The sequence below is a fragment of the Biomphalaria glabrata genome, chromosome 16 (genome assembly GCF_947242115.1).
Source record: "Biomphalaria glabrata chromosome 16, xgBioGlab47.1, whole genome shotgun sequence".
Lineage (NCBI taxonomy): Eukaryota > Metazoa > Mollusca > Gastropoda > Planorbidae > Biomphalaria > Biomphalaria glabrata.
The window spans coordinates 2,531,767-2,553,343 of record NC_074726.1 but is presented as its reverse complement, the minus strand read 5'-3'; the positions used below and the strand labels follow the sequence as shown (position 1 = coordinate 2,553,343).

General features: G+C 34.8%; 1 protein-coding gene across 2 annotated transcripts; it reads right to left on the bottom strand.

Moving 5' to 3' along the window:
- Positions 1–1,810: 1,810 nt before the first annotated feature.
- LOC106058609 (uncharacterized) lies at positions 1,811–18,216 on the bottom strand. 2 transcript variants are annotated; one of them, XM_056013611.1, is made up of 10 exons: positions 18,082–18,216; positions 16,710–16,808; positions 15,014–15,131; positions 14,216–14,317; positions 12,465–12,739; positions 12,292–12,346; positions 11,780–11,842; positions 7,529–7,591; positions 5,377–5,413; positions 1,811–3,013 (listed from the first exon to the last, which is right to left on the bottom strand). In XM_056013611.1, the coding sequence occupies exons 2-10, from the start codon at positions 16,806–16,808 to the stop codon at positions 2,374–2,376; spliced, it is 1,452 nt and encodes a 483-aa protein (XP_055869586.1). In that variant the 5' UTR covers positions 18,082–18,216; the 3' UTR covers positions 1,811–2,373. The 2 variants fall into 2 exon arrangements, with proteins under 2 accessions (XP_055869586.1, XP_013071521.2); XM_013216067.2 differs by lacking the exon at positions 18,082–18,216 and adding an exon at positions 17,952–18,075.
- Positions 18,217–21,577: the final 3,361 nt, after the last annotated feature.

Sequence of the window (21,577 nt, the reverse complement as noted above, 5' to 3'; positions counted from 1 at the left end):
TATGGTTATTTAAAAATAGATTTTAATTCTGGTCGTATCGATGATGATCTTTACATTTATTTTTAAACCTGATTTCAAATAATTTATGATAAACATTATTTTCGCACTACGCAGATAGGCCTGCCAGCTGTAACAGTGTAAGAGACAGTCACAGGCCAGTAAGTGTAATATAATAATACATTTAAACACTCTAGCTTTGTGGGTTGTAATACAACATTGAATGGGCTTTGTTGTACTTATGCGTTTCGTTTCTTTGGTTTAAAACTAGAATTAGTAAATTGGGCCGGAGGTACCTTTTTCAATATATATCTTTTACATTATTCATTTCTCTTTTTAATTAAACTGACATTATTATGATATAATTTTATGTGTACCTGATAGAGAAAAAAACTCTGCACAAAGTACTGGCATTTGGTATCAAACCCGATAGACGTTATAAAAAGAAAAGACATGAAACAAGCGCGTGAAACTACACATTTACTCTGACCCTTTATGTATTCGTTGATTTTTTTTTATGGTGATCTCGACTGTGCTGGTCCGTTAGATCGTCTAAGAGCTGAGCCGAAGGCCCTTCGAGCTCTAAGTTAAAAAAAAAACCTGTTTGAGCGTCAAACAGTAAAAAAAATCTGCGTGAGCCACCGTTCTGTCTGGAAAAGACCCAAGTCAATGCCTATGTGAAGCATTGCTATTTCCGATGCATCAGGCACCCCGGGCGCATGGGCCAGACATGGCCGAAGGCCGAGTGCACTGGGGACCTCCGCCATTTTCCTATGTTGTACCAAGCTAACCGTGGAGGGCTCGCCATTAGTGTAAACGGGCCCTTGAGGAATGGCGCATAGATTATCGACAGGACCGTGAGGGCTCTCTTTTAACTCCGCTCTGTGCAATGGGTAGACTCTCGCCTACCCGTGGTCACCCCCCACAATAGTTTTGCTTTGCTATTCCTTTAGCCTAACCACCTCCTCTAATGATCGTTTCCACACGAGCGCCACGTTGAGGCAGAAGAGCGTGCTCACGCTGTGTTGGTCCTGAGATTATTATGGATTAAAAGCTTTACAGAGACATACGGACGGGTCTTTGGGATGGTAATGTGACCGCTAGACATGAAAAACTTGATCTGTGACGAATAGTCTCGGTACTTAACTAAGAAATTTTTAATATATTTGTCCTGTTATGGAAAATATAGGCCTGTTAACCCAAATAAACATAATGGATCAATTGTTTAAGAAGACTTAATTAAATATTAATTAGCATTTATTCTTATCAGCAAACTTTATTTTGGTGTAGGGCCTAAAAGGCTTGCATCCTCTCTTGTAATAACCTGGTGAAACACCGCAGACTGATTCGCTGATGTAGACTATGATTGTAAATGATAAGACACGCTTTAAGATAAATGCAAAGAAACTAAGCTTTACTTTTGCGGGGAGTGTGGCTGAGGTCCCAGTGTGTAGAGACCGGATCGGGATGTGGGTCAAAGATTTTTTCTTGAAAATATATGTATGCAAACAAGTAACCTGATTTAGAAAGATACAATTTTCGAAGTAAGGGTTAAGATTTATGTAACTGTTTAGAAAAGTCTTTAGGCAGATTATAAAAGTAAAACAAGGCTAAATATCGGGGAGGGGGGATCATTAGTCATTGGTCAGTTGTCTATGATCGCCATTAAGCCGTTCATCAATTATTTCTTTGATCATTAAACCTCATTTCACATTAAATTTATTTGATAGTTTATTGTATTATTCCTTTGATTTGTAGAAGGGATTAAAGTTTACGCGAATTTTGTTCGTCGATAAAATAATAAGTCTTTTCAATTGAGCTTGAGTATATTTAACTTAATAATATTGTATTCAGCATCGTGTTTCTCTATTGTGCTTGTACAGAATCCCCTAAAAACTTGCCGATGTTACGCTACTTTAAAAGACATAAAGTAAACATTGATAGTGTTAACAACACAAAACATAGAGGAATATGTGAAGCCGACGATTTTCCCCTTTTCATATTGTGAGTTTCATGGAACTATAAAAAAGGTAACTTTCCTATGACAAAATACAAAAGTCTACACAACTGTACATCCGACAACACCATAACATTTAAATCACAAATAGGCATCCGAATGTTTTCTAAAACTAGGGACGTTTATTTTATAGTTAAAAAAGTATATGCGGTTATGTCACTATTTCTTCTGTCTGTAACTAAAGTGTACAATTTCTATATGCAAATTCTTTATAAGCTTAACCAGTACACTAAAATAACAATTAAAAAGTCATTTACAAGCATTACACTGTACAAGGCAAAACTATGTATCTTCGAAAATACATGGATTTTAAATAAATTAATAATTTATAATCTAATTTCCTATAACATTTTTAAAGTTCATGGATTAGACACAAAAGTCTTAAAAAGTATCATCTTATCAATCATACTCTTTAGATCATCTAGTTGTTTCTTTTGTACGTCTGCGTCCTTTGAAATGTTGTCAAACAAGAGTGCTCTCCCGTTAAATTCGGTCAAAAATTCTTTCAAACAGCCTTCTTGACGTTGCAGCCAATCTTGAAATGACATGGCTTCCTCTGTGTTTTGTTTCAATACATCCCCTCTTGTCATAATTAATATCCCATAATCTTTAAAAATGTTCTGGTTGACTGTTGACTTAATACTATCAAAGAAATTAATAACTTCCTGGGTTATATCGTAACCAAATTTAACAACAACGAGGATCACACAAACATTTTCGGAATATCTTACTAGTAGATTGTATTGGCAAGAAATCAGAGAGGCATCTCTATTCTGTTGATTATTTTCCAAACAAAAACCTGGCCAATCAAAAACTCTCAAAGATAGGTCTTTGTACTTTCCTACAGCACGTTGCATTGTTTTAGTTACATGCTCCGTGTACAAAGTGGTTTGAAAACACTGCTTTTGAAGTATGGAGTTTCCCACTGCACTTTTGCCATGTCCAGTTGGTCCAACTAATATCAAGTTGATACCTGACGCGTAGGCATCTTTCAAGGACCTTGCGAGAATAAAAAGAAAGTCAAGTAAGTTTAAAATGAAAATCTGTTATAATTCAAATAGTATTGTCAAGAAGAAGAAAATGATATTCAATAATATGTCTATCAAGACTTGAATCAAACGATACTCGTTCGTTCCTCATTCGGTCAGACCTTATCAGCGCTACTCGTTTACTATGGAGCGTGAAATGGATGATGATGTCTGAGTGTAGTCACTCAATGAGCTTTTATCTGTTGTGTCTGTTCTATTTTTTGAGAATCTTGTGTTGTTTTTATGAGAAAATCGACGTATAATCACAACACTTTTCCAAGAAAGATCAATAAAGCAGTTTTTGAGTGTATGTCTTAATTTCAGTGTCCTTTTGACAGACGAGAGTAACTTCTTTATTTTCATAAAACTTACACGAGGCAAATATAACGACTGATAAACTTCACATTCAACCAAGCTGGGTGGACTCGTGACTTTATAGCTATTATTCTAACATTCCCACACACTCGAATTTGAGACCTTCGATTTGAAAACTAAGTGTATCGCCAGAATGCAACTTTTTAGTATAGTTTGTGTTTTCCATTCTTTTCATTACTCTATTATTTTGTATTTTTTTTTTTTACTGATAGAAACTTTAGTAGATATTAAGTCAATATAAAGTGTTGTAATTGAGTATTTGGAGCAATTTTAATTTGTTAATTACAATTTTTTTATTTTTCGGGGATAAATTTATATATTTAACGAAATATCAAACTTGAAGGCCTGGTTGAAGACAGTCACAGAGACCAAAAGAAAACTTAAACAGACCACTTTTAACAATAGCAGTTTTGTCTGCAACAGATGTGCCAAAATATGTATGTCAAAACTGGGTTTGCTTAGCCATTTGAAAACTCTGCACTCATCCTTAATATTTGTAACCGAGGGCAGGACCATTATTATTATTAAACAAAGTCTAAATTGCGAAAGTTTTAAAGCGACAAGTCGCCGGAGAAGCTTAGCATAGCTGTGTTTATGCTTAGCAGAGCTGGTACCTGTTGGTCTGACGTAAATAAAGTAATAAAAATTACTGGGGTGAAAGTTTGAAAGATTATCAAAAGACATATAGTGAAGACATGTATTTGTAGGGAATTATATTTTGTTTAAATACTATTTTAATTGTATATTATATAGATCTAAATCTATTTAGAAGACGTGTATTTGTAGGGAATTATATTTTGTTTAAATACTATTTTAATTGTATTTTATATAGATCTAAATCTATTTTCAAGTTAAATATGTGCATATTGTTATTTAACGTTACATTGAGTTTTTGTTTTATAATGAAGTTTCTTTAAGCTTTTTTAAAGGTCTACATTCAAAATAACATAGGCCTATACCTTCATCGCTTTTGTTGTACTAGCTGTTGGAGCTACAAACAACTAAAGAACAAGTAGAAAATTAGACAGATGTCATTTTTGCTTGTTATACAAAATTTAGATAGATAACCAACAATGCTTTCCAATAATAATATCAATATCACAGTGGCGTAGCTAAGAATTCGCCATCACTTGGGGTCCGGTGGGGCTTGACCTCTTTGGCGAGCCATTGCATTTTGCGTAATATTTCATAGTTAATGTAAAAAAACACCTAGATACGCCTCGGCAATATCATCCTAGCAAAAAGGAGAAAATTGGGTAAGATTATTATTATAGCTTTTATATAGCGCTACTTTCATGCTTATAGCATTCTCAGAGCGCTTTTGGTCCAATCTCATTTGTGGATCGGTGGGGGGGGGGGGAGGGGGTATCTAGGAGTTGGTTTTCCGTGCTGCCTTTAGGCGCTCAGTAAACACAACTCTGCCCGAGTCGGGTGTCGAACCTCGAGCCCCCTTCTAGGTAGCCAAGCCAAGCCAAGTTCAAGCGCACTTGGCCTCTCGACCATGTCGTTCTACTTCTGACCGCAGCAAACAAAAAATGTACACATTGTGATGAAACCATAGACATAAAACTCTTTAATCGGCCAGTCTATATTTATTCATGTCTATGGATGAAATCTTCAAAATCAGAATTTATGTATCAATCATTAAAAAATAATTTTGGTATTTTAAAAATTTGAATATTATTAAATCTGTTGATGTGTGATGTTATGTTGTGTGATAGGTATTTCCCTTGGCGGATTAGGAAGTGTGGTTAGTTGGTTGAATAAAGCCCGTGTGTGTTTTGTAAATCAGCTTTGTTGTTTAATGTTGCTTCTTACATTTACGAGTAAGTAAGAACTGCATATTAACAAAATCATGACCCAAATCTCCTACAGGACGCTGAAACCCTGGACCATAGAGGCCATCAAACGACAGTCCAGATCGCATACCACAAGGCCAGACTTCATTAAAATACTTACCTTTTGAATTTTTCTAGAAATTCTTTTGGTAATAAGCCTAAAAGAAAGAGATCAAGATAATATTTATATAATGATGTATTTGTTAAAAACTATATTTGCAAAAGTACTATAGATAAGTTGGCTAAATGTATTAACCCTAGTGTTCCGCGAGGTATGACTAGATGTTCCACGAAATACTCGAATAATTAACTAGTAGGCCACCTCGTGAATAAACCTCTCTAAAAAAATAAGTGCTCCGCTAAATACTCAGAATGTGTGAAGTGTTCCGTTAAATACCCAGAATGTGTGAAGTGTTCCGCTAAATACTCAGAATGTGTGACGTGTTCCGTTAAATACTCAGAATGTGTGAAGTGTTCCGTTAAATACTCAGAATGTGTGAAGTGTTCCGCTAAATACTCAGAATGTGTGAAGTGCTCCGCTAAATACTCAGAATGTGTGAAGTGTTCCGCTAAATACTCAGAATGTGTGAAGTGTTCCGTTAAATACCCAGAATGTGTGAAGTGTTCCGCTAAATACTCAGAATGTGTGAAGTGCTCCACTAAATACTCAGAATGTGTGAAGTGTTCCGCTAAATACTCAGAATGTGTGAAGTGTTCCGCTAAATACTCAGAATGTGTGAAGTGTTCCGCTAAATACTCAGAATGTGTGAAGTGTTCCGCTAAATACTCAGAATGTGTGAAGTGTTCCGCTAAATACTCAGAATGTGTGAAGTGTTCCGCCCAAATACTCAGACTGTGTGAAGTGTTCCACTGAATACTCAGAATGTGTGAAGTGTTCCACTAAATACTCAGAATGTGTGAAGTGTTCCACTAAATACTAAGACTGTGTGAAGTGTTCCACTAAATACTCAGAATGTGTGAAGTGCTCCGCTAAATACCCAGAGTGTGTGAAGTGCTCCGCTAAATACTCAGAATGTGTGAAGTGTTTCACTAAATACTCAGACTGCGTGAAGTGTTCCGATAAATACTCAGACTGTGTGAAGTTTTCCACTAAATACTCAGACTGTGCCAAGTGTTCCGATAAATACTCAGACTGTGTGAAGTGTTCCGTTAAATACTCAGACTGTGTGAAGTGTTCCGTTAAATACTCAGACTGTGTGAAGTGTTCCGTTAAGGATAACGGTTAGGAAACAGTGTGTCGTAGCTAGTTAGCTTTGTGATAAAAAGTGTACACAATCTAATAGCGCCGCTTTCTTCATTTGGCATTGACGTCATTTATTGTTTTTTTTTTTTTTGTGCAGTATTTTTTTCCCTTGTCGTTTCGTCGTAATTTTTTCATATGACGTCATTTTTTCTTCTTCTTGGTCGTTTGGTACATTCCCGCCATCTTGCGCTATAGAGCCAAGCTGTATCTTTCGAGTTCCTGAACTATCCACGTGCTTTTCGTTAGTTGACAGCCTTAGCGTTTGCCTTGGTTCTATTCTTGAAGGACTATTGGACCCCTGTTTAGGGTGAGTTTTATTTCACATTGTAAAGTTATTTTAATATGGATTCGGTCGTATTTAGCACTTTGTAGTTAGATTAGAAGAATCTGTTATTTGTCTTTCTATAGGGTTTCAAGTTTCCGATTTTCTGTTTCAGATTTCAGATTTTCAGTGTTCAGTCTTGGTCTTACATTGTGATGTTGCAAGCTTTGGTGCTAATCTGAACTTTGGTTATCTTCATCGTTGGTGAACATTCGTCTTGCATAGTAAATACTTGTGTTACCATGATCATGTTTTTCTTGAAGTGAACAGATCCTCTTACAGAATCTTTGTCTTGAAATATTGTTGAGATCAATACTATTAGACATCATATTATAAGGTGACTTTGCCTTTGAAATGATATTTAATTAGTTAATTGAAATATATTATCTTATATGTAATTGTATTCATTTATCATTCCCATTAGTCATATGACATTTCATTGTATAAATCTCATTGGATTAAATTTATAGTTTAATTATAAATCATCATACACATCGTTTATTAATTTATGTACAACTGGGTGTGTCTGTTAGGCTGAACCTTGGGACTGATATATTTATTAAGTAATAAGAAATTATAAATAAATTATAACAAACACGCATATTGAAAATTCAAATTACATGTTAATACCTTGACAATTTAATAATTATTACTTAAATAATTTAAGTCCTGCCACAGTGTACTGACCTATTTCCTCCGTCAGTTTTCTGTTTTCAGCCTCCTTTACTTCTAAAGTGACTTGAAGTTTAGCTATACAAAACATTACGGAACAGAAAGTGTTTAACCTCTTATTCGTAACAAGTATTAAAAAAAATACATTTAAAAAACAAATTTTGTACTAAATGAAAATGCATAAATCATTATTTTTGTTCAAACTTAATAATTTAGCAATTACACACCCAGCCCAGCTTGTTTCATTAACTGTTCTCCTAGATATGAAGGATTCTTTCGTACATAAAAAAAATTATAGCTTTAACTAGCATATTCGTTTCAACATAGCTTTCAAATATTGTTGTAAACACTTACAAAAGTTTCAAACATCTAATAAACTGGATTGCTCTGATTATTGGATTTTTAAACCTTGCAAAACTATTTGTTACTAAAATGTATAGAGTAAAGTCACTTTAGCTTTATTTAATTTATTTAACCTCTTTCGGTAAGATAAAGAAAAAACCATTCTAGTTATTGATCTATTGACTAGAAACAAATGTAACTTTTCATGTTAGAGCATACTAATAATAGCTAGTACTTAAAAGTGATTAGTAACTTTCCTGTTGTACCATTAATAAGAAATGGAAACGTAACTCAAAAGTAAAGTAGCAATCATACATAAAACACTGAACCATAATCTTCAAATACAAAAACAAAATTTAATAAAATACTCTGAAAGACACAAAGATAAAGGCACATTCCTCGTCCCATATGCTAGGACAAATTTGTACAAATACTCCTTCTTCCCTAGTGCTATTAGAGCATGGAATGGGTTGCCTGAGCTAGCCAGGAAAACCAGTGACTTGGCAGAATTTAAGTCATTGGTTAATATGCATGACTAAATGCATGACGCGTAGGACGTAATCATCTTCTTTTTTGAAGTAACGTCTGTATTATATAAGATAAGATAAGATAACTAGTTAACTGATATTTACATTTTGTCATCATCTGAAATTGGTCGCGAGTTTTAGATGTTAGTGCAGTGGCGTAACTAAGGGGGGGGATGGGGGGGGGAGAATTTTAAAATCCCCCCGGGCCCCCACCTAGGGGGGGCCCCCAAATGGGTGTCCGAAATTTATTTGTAAATACATAAATTATTATATTTGATTGACAAATAGTGTCAACGGGTGTCTTTTTTTAATCAACATTTATGGATTAAATTTATCACAAAGACTAAACCTAGATATTTTAAAAATATTTTTGCCGCAGAGATCAGTTTTTGGAACGGATATGTATTCTCAGTTTTAAACTTTGTTGCCACGAATAAAACTGCATGATATACAGCGAATTCCAGGTATCTTGTTACCTTTACTAAAAATAGATCTAAATGGCGAGTATTATATGGCTACACTAATTAACCTTGAAGCAAAATCTACAGAATCGAGTATAACTAAAAGTTATTCTTAACAATGCTAAAATTGTCCATTATTCGGGTTTGGCGTCTATAATTTCAGAATTAAACTTCACACTCGAGTTATTACCCCTTTATTCATCTTTCCTCAATCCAATGGAAACTTTCTCTTTTTATTTACATCTAATCCTTTTGCTTTCGCACAAAACATAGACAAAAAATAATGACGTAATATCATATAATATTAATACATCATTCCTATTGAATTTATTATCACACCCTTCCTTTTAAAGTTCTTAATAGTGATATCTACTAGCAGGGCCGGCCCTAGCATTTGCGGGGCCCTATGCGAAACGGATCGCGCGGGGCCTAGTCTGGGTAGGGATAAGCATAATGTCAAAATTATAATTTTTTGAATTAGAAAATAGGCCTACTTTCGTCTTTGCAATAAATTTTTATCAAATGAAAGCTCGCAATGCCACTTTTTATTTATTGGCACCCCAAAACGTCAATTTCGTCTATTCTTCAGGAGATTTGAATAAATTCAAAAAAAGTTCAGGACTTTATCGTATATTTTGCCTTTTCATGAGATTTCCTGGAGGCCCTGAAAAATCAGGAGGTCGCGAAAACCCTGTTATTTTATATACGTTAATAATTGTTTAATTTAATAATGTACACTTGGAATTAGCGCGGGGCCTATGAAAGCGCGGCGCCCACTGCGACCGGCACTGTCTACTAGGAACTTTAACAATTCGTCCACTTCTGGTTGTCTTGACTGAACAAGTTCTCTAGATGTTGGTCTACAACTGTCTGTTTCGTTTGTAGCAACAGTTTGCAGTTCATTGTCTTCATCGGTATCATAGTACCCAGAGATGTCTTCATCGAAACTCTTATTTAAAAAGCGTTGATTTCTTCTGTATGTAATTCCCTTGTTTGTCTTTATGATGTAAGATCTAGGTGCTGAATTTTTTTTATGACAACTGCCATGTTTGACCTAGACGAACTCTCCGACAGAATAATCTTTAGGTAGTCTTGCTTTTGCATCGTATTTCACTTAGCTTTTCATCTGTCGTTCGTTGAGTAATGTCTCTGCATTTTCAGCTACCAATGGTTTGAATAGTTTGTGATCAGTTGGAATGATTCCCTGAGTCTTCTACTCGTCAGCAGTTGTGATGGTGATTACGGCAGTCCACTTATCGGAGTATTTCTATACTCGAGCATAACGAGATATGGATCTTTCCCACTTTTGTATACTCTGAATCCTTTTTCTTTCGCACAAAACATAAACAACCAACAATGACGTAACGCCATATAATATTAGCACAGAATCTTCTTCATGCAGTGGAAAATTACGAATTTTTTGCCTATCTTGAATTCTGGTCAAAGCTCCTGTGCCCAATTAATATAGTTCGGAAGTAACTACAAAAGTCTGTACTGCATATACGGGAAGCTGCTAAAGAAATTAGTACCCTTTCATGCTTTCTGCAAAATAATGAGAAACTGACAAAAACCCAATCCATCGAAAAAGCAAAAGAAGGTACTGAATACTATGGATTCCCTGTAATCAAAACAACCATATGAAAGAAAAAACTTGATGGGAAGTTGAGTTCTAATGTAGGACTGTCAATAGAACTGCAATTTAAACGTGTTGCGACAGAATTGCTGGACAGAATCATATGGAGATGAAGGGCACATTCCAAAGGCTGGAAAGAAACCCTTTGGGTTTCTTCTTGAACCAAGACACCTGTTAGAAGACACGCTTGTGACAGACTGTGCTACTTTTCCTGTTTGTATGATGAAATAAATGGGGAATCGCTTTTTCAATGATGGCATTGATGCACGAGCACTTTTCATCAACAAACAGTAATACAATCACCAATAGACATATTGAGGAAACAGGCTTCATATGGGAATTAGGTGTGCTCAGACTTTCCAACCTCCTCCGAATACCGCTAACTCAGGCCACTTCCATTACGTCATGTGAGAGATCATTCTCAAAGCTCAAGCTCATCAAAAAGTATCTTAGGAGCACAATGACGCAAGAAAGGCTTATCATGGTTTTAATGTCAGTGAAGTCACAAATACTAGAAAGTATCGATGTAGCTGATGTTATAGATGTCTTTGCTGCACAGAATGCACGACGTGAAGCGATATCAATTTAGATTTGTCACTTGTGCATTATTTAACTAATAAACAACGGTATTTTTCATTAAAAGAGTCTTGATGATTACTTTTTGTTAAGTTTACTAATATACTGAACCAATTTGATTAGGGGCTTATATATTTTTGCGTACATTATCTCATGTCATATGTCGAATGTCAAAATGCAAGGGGCCCCCAAAGAGGTCAATCCCCCCGGGCCCCCAAATCCCTAGTTACGCCCCTGTGTTAGTGGCAGGATCATCATGATTTTAATCACAGTCCAATACCACGCGGACAAACTGCCCTCTCTGTTATAATTGATTTGGTAGGCTATTTGTCCAGAATGTTTGTTTACATACGAATAAAATGTCTTTGTAATTTCTATCATTTCGTCATTAAGTCTCATTTCTCAAAATTATAAAATGTTTGTATTCCATGACATTCAAACCGCTTTTACTTACAGTAAACTATATCTAAAGGTATGACATTTTTTTTCTGATTCGTAAGATGCTCAGAAACACTAGGACAGGAAAAGGATGTCTTCGTGTGTTAGCGACTTGTTCTACTATCCCCTAACAATGAAAACCATTGCTTAAAGTTGTGTGAACTGAAAAACCTAAATGAATGCAGTTTTCGGAATGAAACTAAAGTTAAATTAAACTTTTGAAGTGAACGTTTATATTCTACTTTTGTCTAACATCATTGTTAATATAACAGAAGAAGAAAAATATTACCACAGTCGTCGATAAGTTTTAGGTTTTGTTCTTCAAACTCATCTAGAAGATGTAGATTCATGGCTGAAAAATATAGACAGAGTTATTATAAGCATTAAATGTTGTATACTGGAAAGAATAAATATAAATTACTAGCATTACCTACCGGCTTTGCCCGTTGATTTTTTCCCAGGATATATATTGTTTATTTTACCATGCCCACAAAGTTAAAAGCCCCCCCCCCCCCAATACAGTTCTTTGGACAGCCAATTCTAGTATCTATTACGTTGAATTGGACCAGCCCGTAAATTTTAGTATTACTCACCCCCCCCCCCCTTCAACTCTCCACCACAACAAATAGGATCTAGTCTTATGTACACTATATGGCTATTCTGTTTTCAGTTGTTATTCGAAATATTTTTAAGGCTCTATGATATTTTTTTTCACCTTGCAATTTCTCCCATAATACTTTAGCCGTACCCCACCCTTACATTTTATTATCTTATTGACATGAGGCCTAAGAACGTATTTACCAAACTCAGAGACTATTTCTATTGATTTGTTGACTTTCTCAGAAACATTCTCCATCTAAAAAACAACAATTAAAAACAATGAAAATATAAATGAAACATTGTTTTTTCATTTGTTAATCTTTCATTGGATTAATGTAGAACTTTATGTTCAGTATTCTTTAACAACAGCTTACCTTTTTATTCTGTTCTGTCAATGCTGTGCTTAGATTTATTTTCTCGTCCTTTAAGTTTGACATGAACCTACTAGCTACTGACAATTCTTCCATTATCTCTTGATAATGTTCAGCACAGATGTTTCCATTCGCTTTGTTTTGTTTTGATATTCTTTTGAAGTTTTTTTCAAGAACTTTGTTCTTTTCTTGCAAGATCTCAACCATATCTTTGTATGACTCTACACTTGTAGACATATCTGTTAGTTTCTCTTCTAATTTTTGGTAATCAAAAGTTTCTGTAAGTAAGAGTGAACAAAAAAAAAGCATTAAAAATACGTTTAAAAATAAGACAATACCTCCATAACATAAAATAAAATAAAAATTCACTCAAGTCGGGTATCGAGCTCCTATACTCGCAACTTTAGCTCGATGTGCCAACGTTACAGCCGTTTTTAGCGGCCTCTGAAAGGGGAAAAGACGAAATTAGTTTTGTGCGAAATGTCTGTCCTTTTGTCTGTCCGTCCATCCCGTTTAGATCTCGTAAACTAAAAAGGATAGTGAAAATCCGACATCATAATATTTTAGTCCATTGAAAATTCTGACGCAAGGGCTACTTTTTTCTTTTATAAAAGCGAAAAATGTAATTTTTAAAATCACTTATGCAGCAGTTTTTTCATAAAAATACACCACTTTTACAACTATTCACTATTAATAGTAACAAACACGGGAGGCTCTTTAGTAGGGGAGATGACACTATACCATATATTCAACACATTTATGCAAATGGTTTTACATTTTTTGTTAATTTTTTTTTTCCAATTGTATTGCTACGTTTTGTAAGTTCTGTCCACCTAACTACTACATTTACCCAAAAATAATGTTTACTTTTTTTTAAGAGAAAAAAATCTAGGCTATTTAGCATGCATATAAGTTGGACATAATTTAAAACAACAATTAATAAGTAGGTTTTCATATTATCGCGTTAATTGCAATGCTGCATGACAAATACGGAGCACTTATATTTTTTACCGAAATGTTTTTTCTTATTTTGAGGATTTGATTAAGAGATTGACCCTTTACAAAACAATTAGATCAATTAGATATTCATTATAAGACAGTTAGGCCAGGTTCGCATTTAACTTCACATTCACTTTCACCTATCCTTTGGTATGCTGCACCGCTAAGGGAACCACACAAGATCTGTCAGATTTCTTTCTCCATTCTTCTCTGTCATTTGTCTTTGATAGAATTTAATTCTGATGTTGTTTCTGAAAATATTAATACCCGCCTTTTTACCTGCCTGGGTGTACCAATTCGGGGCCGATTTTGAGTTTGTGTTTCCACACAAACTGTCTTTGTAATCTTGTTGAATCACAGATTACATACACAGTTTAATAAGAATTGACTAAAATAGATTAACAAAGAACTTATATGATCTTTATTAGTAATATATATGTGCATATGGAGGCGCAGTGGCTGAGCGTTAAAGCGCTTGGCTACCAAAACGGGTGTCCCAGGTTCGAATTCTGATGAAGACTGTTTTTTTTTTATTTCTCTGGGCGCCTTTGAGTCCACCCAGCTCTAAACATTAGTTGGTGGAAAAGTAAACGCGTTTAGTCATTGTGCTGGCATGACACCCACGTTAACCTATGATCTTTACATAATCTGACCTATAGACCACGAGGTCTGAAGGGGGGACGTTACTATGTTAATGTATACAAAAAGAGGTGTTAGAGATATTAGATCACTAAAAAAAAATATTTGAATACAACCTTTAATGCCCAAGCCAGCATCTTCCATGGTTTGAATTTCAGATACATTTTTCATTTGCTCCTCAGTAATTACTGACTCAGATAGTTTGCTGTTTCTTTCCACTGTAGAAAAATATTCAAATACATAACCTTTATATTTGTTAAAAGAAATATTTAACAGACTACACATTTTAATATTTACTTTGTTTTCGCTCGAAAATGTAACAATAATAACAAATTCAATACATGTTTCTTTTTTTTGAACATGTTTTGTGTAAAGATTGTGTTTAATAATATGTTGTATTTTAAAGAGTTTATCCAACCAAACTTGTTCATATTTTTGCCAAATTCAATGGTTGAGACTTATGACTTTCATTCTGATTAAGTATTATCAGTAGATCATTAGGTCTCACGAGTACACCTTTTAATTTAATGTATAGTAACCTACATCCTTTAGTTAATAACTTTGTTAGGGGAAGAAAACTATTTAGGTGATTAGACCTGGAGTTAGAAATATTGTATTAGTGCTCTACTTCCAGAAACTTTTTGAAGCTGTAGTCCTTCTGTAAGTAGTCCTCTCCTCTTTGCACCACAGAGTTAGCACATTGCGCCCTGTACAGCTTCATATTTCTACTGTTCATGTGCATGCTAAGTGTTATCAATTTTCCAATAAACTTTTCACTGTGGTCTTTATCTGACTCAAATGTGAGTCCCAGCAAGTTGAAAATATGTATAGTTAAGATAAGTTCAGACTCTAACTTCTCTTAAGTTTAAATGAAATTAAAAACAACAAAAAACTTAAATCTTCAATAAACTTACACGCCATTTGAAAGAGTGTCTGAATAAAATAACAAGTTTTGGTGACCAACATTTGTTTGATGTCTTCATATGTTGAGTTGTCTGTTTCATCAACCCATGTTGAGCATTTCTTTATCACCTTGTGTAAAATATTTATAAAAAGTTGATTTTATTTTAGTTTTGGGATACTACACTGATTAAATAAAAGTTCGTAGTCTTCTAAATAACTATATGTGGATAAATAAGTTAAACTTTAATATGCGATTTTCTCCGCACATTTTCTCTAGCCAAGTGAATAGTAAAGTAAAAAGTAAAGTTCCCCTTTCAGACCTTGTGGTCAATAGGGCAGACGATATAAAGGTCATCTGTTTCTGTGGCCTACAGTTTAATAAGTGTGTCATGTGGCCAGCACAACGACCAGCTAATGTCAGGTCCCCCATTAGAGCTGGTGGACTAAGAAGCGCCTAGATCCCGGAATAAAAAAATCCCAAACTTTACAAGGATTTGAACTCGGTTTGGGAGCCAAGCGCTTTACCGCTCAACCACCGCACCTCAGCCAAGTACATTGTTTTAACGAAATTAGAGAAAAAAAAAAGAAGAAAAGCATTTACAATACAAAAAAAAATATTTGAAAAGTGAATCTCAACTGTTTGATTTCAAATATTTCTCTTCGCTGCATTTGTTTTACCTAATACTAAACTAACGATCCTGAAACAAATCATCGGGTACTACTTTTAATGCCTAATGAGGGAGCAGCTGGTTTTATATTAACTCTTTCTCTCCCAACTGACGATACCAACAATGATTCTATCAGAACGTGTTAAATAAAAACGGAGAGAAAGAGTTAATAAAACTATGAATCATAACTAAAAAAAAAGTACAAAGAAAAACTTAATAACAAACACAAACACTAAGGTATACGCATTTTTCACATTCCACATTTTAGCGCGAATTTCCTAGAGCACTAGAACAAATTGCCTGAATCGGCCCAGAAAAAAAAAATGGCTTGACAGAATTGACATCTTTAATTAGCATACAGTCCAGATTAACGGATGGATATGGGTAGGATTTAATTATCCTCATTTTTTTAAATGAACATCTGTTACTTATAAGATAAGGGGTTCGGTGGCTGAGTGGATAAGTGCTTGGCTTCCGAACCTGGGGAACTGGGTTGGAATCATGGTGAAGGCTGGAATTTTGAATTTCGCCCCCTCAGTCCATTCAACGCAAAAGGGTACCTTGACCTTAGTAGGGGAAGGAAAAAGACGGTTGTTCAAAGAAACATGAACTTAACATTATCTGCTTTATAAACATGTGGTTTGAAAGGGAAAATTTACTTTAAAAAATAAATATATGAGACAGCCTAAGAAAACTTACAGTATCAATTACACATAGAATAGCTTGATGAGATTTTCAACGTAGATACACATGTATTGGGGTAGTATATATTGGACTAGTTTAGATTTAACTAGTATATATAGTAATAGTATATATTAAACTAGTATTTGGGTAGAAGTTTCCTTAGTCAGAAACTTTTTGGTGAACGAATGACTAACAGTAAAATTCTTAACGAGAAAATTCGGGAATGAAATATATTATTAAAGCAATACTGGTTGATCTAGGTCACAAGTAGAGGTATTCAAAAATGTCACATAAAACTATGTGTGACATGCGATATCAAATATGTAATTGAATATTTAATAGTATCTATACCTACACTTTGTATATTCACAATGATACCTTGAATCTGCTCCACTATATCTTCTAGAACCTCAAGCTTAATAACAACATCTGCTAATTCCTTTACTGGTCGCATCTGTTCAAAAAGAAATTAAAAAAACAAAATTTTGTTACGGAAACAGTTTTTTATTTCACTTTTACATTTCTTTTACGTTGATTCAGTAATGAAAATTATCATGTCGGGGGATGACAAGAGGTTTGAACTTAGAATCAAGTGACGACTATCCGAAGTGCGAACATAATCTTAAGGTAGACCTGTCGGTGGTGGCACTAGTTTTATTCTATCCTACTGTTAAGTCCAGCATTGACAATGCAAATTATCAATGAGTTGCACAACAAATTCATGCATCCAAACAAAAAAAAAAGGTTCATAGCAACTTTCTGGCAAAATGTTGAAGTTGCCGGACTATCCAGCAGATGAAAAGTAGGATATTCTAAATAATGCTTTTCTTTTTTTTTTTAGTTGTTAATTTTTTTTTATTCTAATGACTACCTCAAAGATTGCAATGTTCTGCTAGAGGCTGGTGTGGTCAGTGTAGATGCTCTGGGACGGACACTTATTACGCATGACAAAAGTGATGTTGGTTTTTTGTTCGATCTAAATGGTTGACGGCGTAACTTTGGTACCCCCCCCCCCCAGGAATCGCTAAATTGATAAACGCCATTTTGTCCTCACTGGCATAGAGGAAAGCAGATGATCTCTGAAAGAGGCAGCTTGGGAGCTCTTAAGAAGGTAGTGGGAAACATGACATCTGCCAAAGACAAGGCGCGGACAACGTAAAAAACACCCTAAAAAGACCCCCAAGCATTTAGGATTTGTCTGTATCACATGTGGTAAAAAAAAAATAAATAAAGGTCACAACTAGGGTGGTGTGACCATGTACAATACTGCACTTATCCTTAATCTTCGGATTGAAGACAAATTGCAAATTATAATAGTGAAATTAAATAAAAGTATTTCAGCATTTTGTCGTTCTTTTTTAAGTTTGTTTTTTTTTCTAAATAAACTACGATAAATATTGACAACCATTTAAAATTTCATGTACACAATAGATACTATACTTTGTTCGACACACTGTAGCCTAGTGAAATGTAAACCAAAGGATTAAGCCTCCCTGATTAATTTACTACGTACTAACAAACATACAATCTCGTGCACATATAATTTAATCTATATTTGTGAATTGTGTCAACAAATACTTTTTTTTCAAATACTCACGATTAAATATAAATGATGAAATTCAATGAATAAAAAAGACAACCCTTGGCCTAGATTTTTTTTTAAAAACGTGTATATTTTTAGTTGCTATTTAGGACTTGACACATTTGAGTGATAAAAGAAAACACACCTTTATCTTGATTCCCAGTGGTACACGTGTGAACGATTACTGTAACACGCCCTCATGCTGTCCAAAAATATGCAGTCCTTGACTCCGTGTGCTGTTACAACCAGGGCCTACCTGAGGACGATTTAACCGATTGCTCCGAATTTGGCCCGGAACCTGGCAGGGATCCCGTAATTCACATTTAGCATGTCACTAATCAGTCATGGCTCTTGTCATGGCTTTTAAAGAATTAGGACTTAAAGGGTTAAAATAATTAGTGTACAGTAAATGTTGATATCATATTCTAATTAAAAGTAATAGCAATTTTTTTTTTATTATGTAGGTATTCCAGTGTTATGAATATTTTAAATGTTGTCAATTAAATATCATTATTACAGTAGTTAGAAACTAACCATTATGGAAAAAAAAACAAGGTTACGAAGACAGTTTGTGTGGAAACACAAACTTAAAATCGGCCCCCGAAGTGGTCCAACCAGGCAGGCTTCAATATTTTCAGAAAAAACATCCGAATGAAATTATATCAAGGACAGATGAGAGATAAGAATGGAAAAAGAAGGTTGACAGATCTTGTGTGGTGCCCCAATGGTCCAGCAGATGGATCAAAGGATAGGTGCAAGTGAATGCAAAGTTAGATGTGAACCTGGCCTAACTAGTTCCCCTTTCAGACCTTGTGGTCTATAGAGCAGATGATGTAAAGTTCATCTGTTTTTGTGGCTTACGGTTAACGAGGGTGTCATGTAGCCAGCACAACGACCAACCGCCTTTACTTTTCCCCAACTAATGTCAGGTACCCATTAGAGCTGGGTGGCGCCCAGGGATTCCGAAGTTGAAAATCCCAGTCTTCACCAGGATTCGAACCCGGGACCCCCGGTTCGGAAGCCAAGCGCTTTACCGCACAACTATCGCGCCTCGCCAGGCCTAACTGAAGTCTTATACTTTATGTATTTGTTTTGAAAAGGCTCAATCTCTTGTACGCAATCCTCAGAATAGTGTTTTAGGTGTGTAGCCGCAAGGTATGTTCAAGAAAATGCAGTTTACAAGATTACTATTTGTTTTAAATTAGGTCTAACTTATAATGCATATTAATTAGCTTTTTCTCTTCATTTTTTTTAAATGGTTATATGTTGCATTTATACTGGCGTTTTTACTTCATGTAATACATAAAGAACGAAGAAAGTCGTATGTATGTATGTAAGTCCCACATAGAAATTAAAACATTTTGACCAATCTTGATTAAACTTGGCATCAATGTTTCTTAGATCTTAGCGAAGACCGTAGCGTATGTTCAATGTCACAACCACAGCCCCGGGCCATATCCGGCTAGTATTTGAATAAAGAGAAATCGTTTTGAATGTTTCATTAACAAGAAGACGTCCTAGGACCATTTTATCCGTTTCTTTTGAAGTGAACATTTTCAGTCCACAGCTTTTGGAAGCTGAAGACAACGTGGAAAGAGAAAGTCATGGCCCTCGGAATCAAAGTCAGACTGACGCGCTCCTTTGTCATAGCCACATTCTTGTATATATGCGAATCTTCGATGCTAACAGCAAAAATACAAAGGATGATCCTAGCAGTGTCAGCGACTGTCGTACATAATTCTTTAGACGACTTAAGGACTTAACACGAAGATAATCTTACCTTCAATGTCTCATACATTATAGTATTGGCCAGTGCCTCTATTCAACTGGTACCTTCGTGGACTCGAGTCTCGAAAACGTCTCTATCGATTTTCCTTGAAATTTAACAGTTGATATTGTTATGACATGATTAGGAAGTAGTTAGGAATTAGTTATTTGTTTCGGGAATAGGGTAAAGTTTTAATTAGCGACAAGTGACGTGACAGATCTTTTAAAAAGAAGAACGCTCTAAACGACGCTAGAAGGAGGACGCTTATTGTAAAGTAGTAGACTTGAGTACGACATTATTGACATCGGACGATTCCCTGTTGAGTATTAAACATATTGTTAGAACAACATATCAGCGTCGACTACATATTTGATTGTTTCGGCCTTTCACCGGTGTTACTGAAGTGTTGAGTTCAGCGTTACCTACAGTTAGATCTACACTAGACAGATTGTCAAGAATCAACACCGCGCAGAGGTCTTAACAATATATATCACTGAGAAAATAATTTCTAGCTCGTTGGCCCACACTTGGAAAACTCTAGTGTAACTGTTATAGTTTTTTTTTTCAAAGTAAAAAAATAAAAATAATTTCGCTAGAGAACTAGGTCTAGATCTAGATCCAATACCGGTTTAGGAAGGACTTTAGCGTTCGGGAATTCCTGAATGCAACATAATATTTGATTCATGAGTTTAATAAATTAATGTCCAGGAAATTGTGTGTATCGTCTTCTAAGTCTCTAGATCTAAAGGCCTATGATTGTAATAGTATACAGTGTAGTAGATTAATACATTTGCTTAACCAGGATTCTTTCTCAGAGAAAAAATAGGGATATGGGACGGAATAAATGTTCCAGTATTTTTTAATCTAACTATATAAGAGAACATCAGTCGCTCTATAAGTTGTATACAGAGTTATCGTCTTCTAAAAATATTTTAATGTTTTTCTTGTATGACTTAATCTGACATGCATTTGTTTAACTTCGATGAAAAAACTTGCTCTAGAATGCATTTCTCCTCTCTGAATACAGGAAGACGATTAGATATTTTAACTGCAATCCATACAATGATAAAATGTGCGTTGAGGACGCCAGGAGATAATGTTTCTTAGGCTTAGAATACTGGTAAACGCTTGTTGCAGGATTTGATGCCATTTCAATAGTATCTTAGAAAAAAATCATTTGAAAATTATCAACAAATCATTATTTCAGACAGTGTAGCTTTAATTCACATTCATTACGTAAAATGTGGATACTAAATCTATCATTAATATATTTACAAAGAAAAACGGTAACATATTGATACAATTATATGTCATTAACTTTCTTTGTCTTGACGAGGTGCTGCGCGAACGAAATGTATTCATCATCTTTAAAATGTCGAGGATCACTGATCGCTCTGATGAGATAAATGTAGGCGTATTTAAGAAGTCGTTTATATGTTTCCCGTTTCTAATTATAGCACTTATAATAACACAAATGGTGAAAAAATCCAACTACACTTTGCGTTTCCAGAAATCTATTTCAGTGTTAGACTTTTAAATTGATTTTTTTTTTCAGTCATTCTAAACGTAAGTTTCTTGTTCAATATATTATTGTTTTAACTCTTCAATGCAAGATATATTATACATTTAAAAGACCTTGTTTATAAATTTTATTTATATCACTAGCGTGTTAGACTACACCGTTATAGTCAAAGTATAATAATAATAATAATAATAAGCCACATCACCAGAAAATTCCTTAGTGGAAACTGTTAAAGGGACTACGATGAATTTTGTTTCTCTTTAGCGAAACTCGACCCTGGCAGTGCCAGAGAATGACTACTTGTTCATTTCTAACATAATAATAATAATAATTATAATCTTTATTATCCGT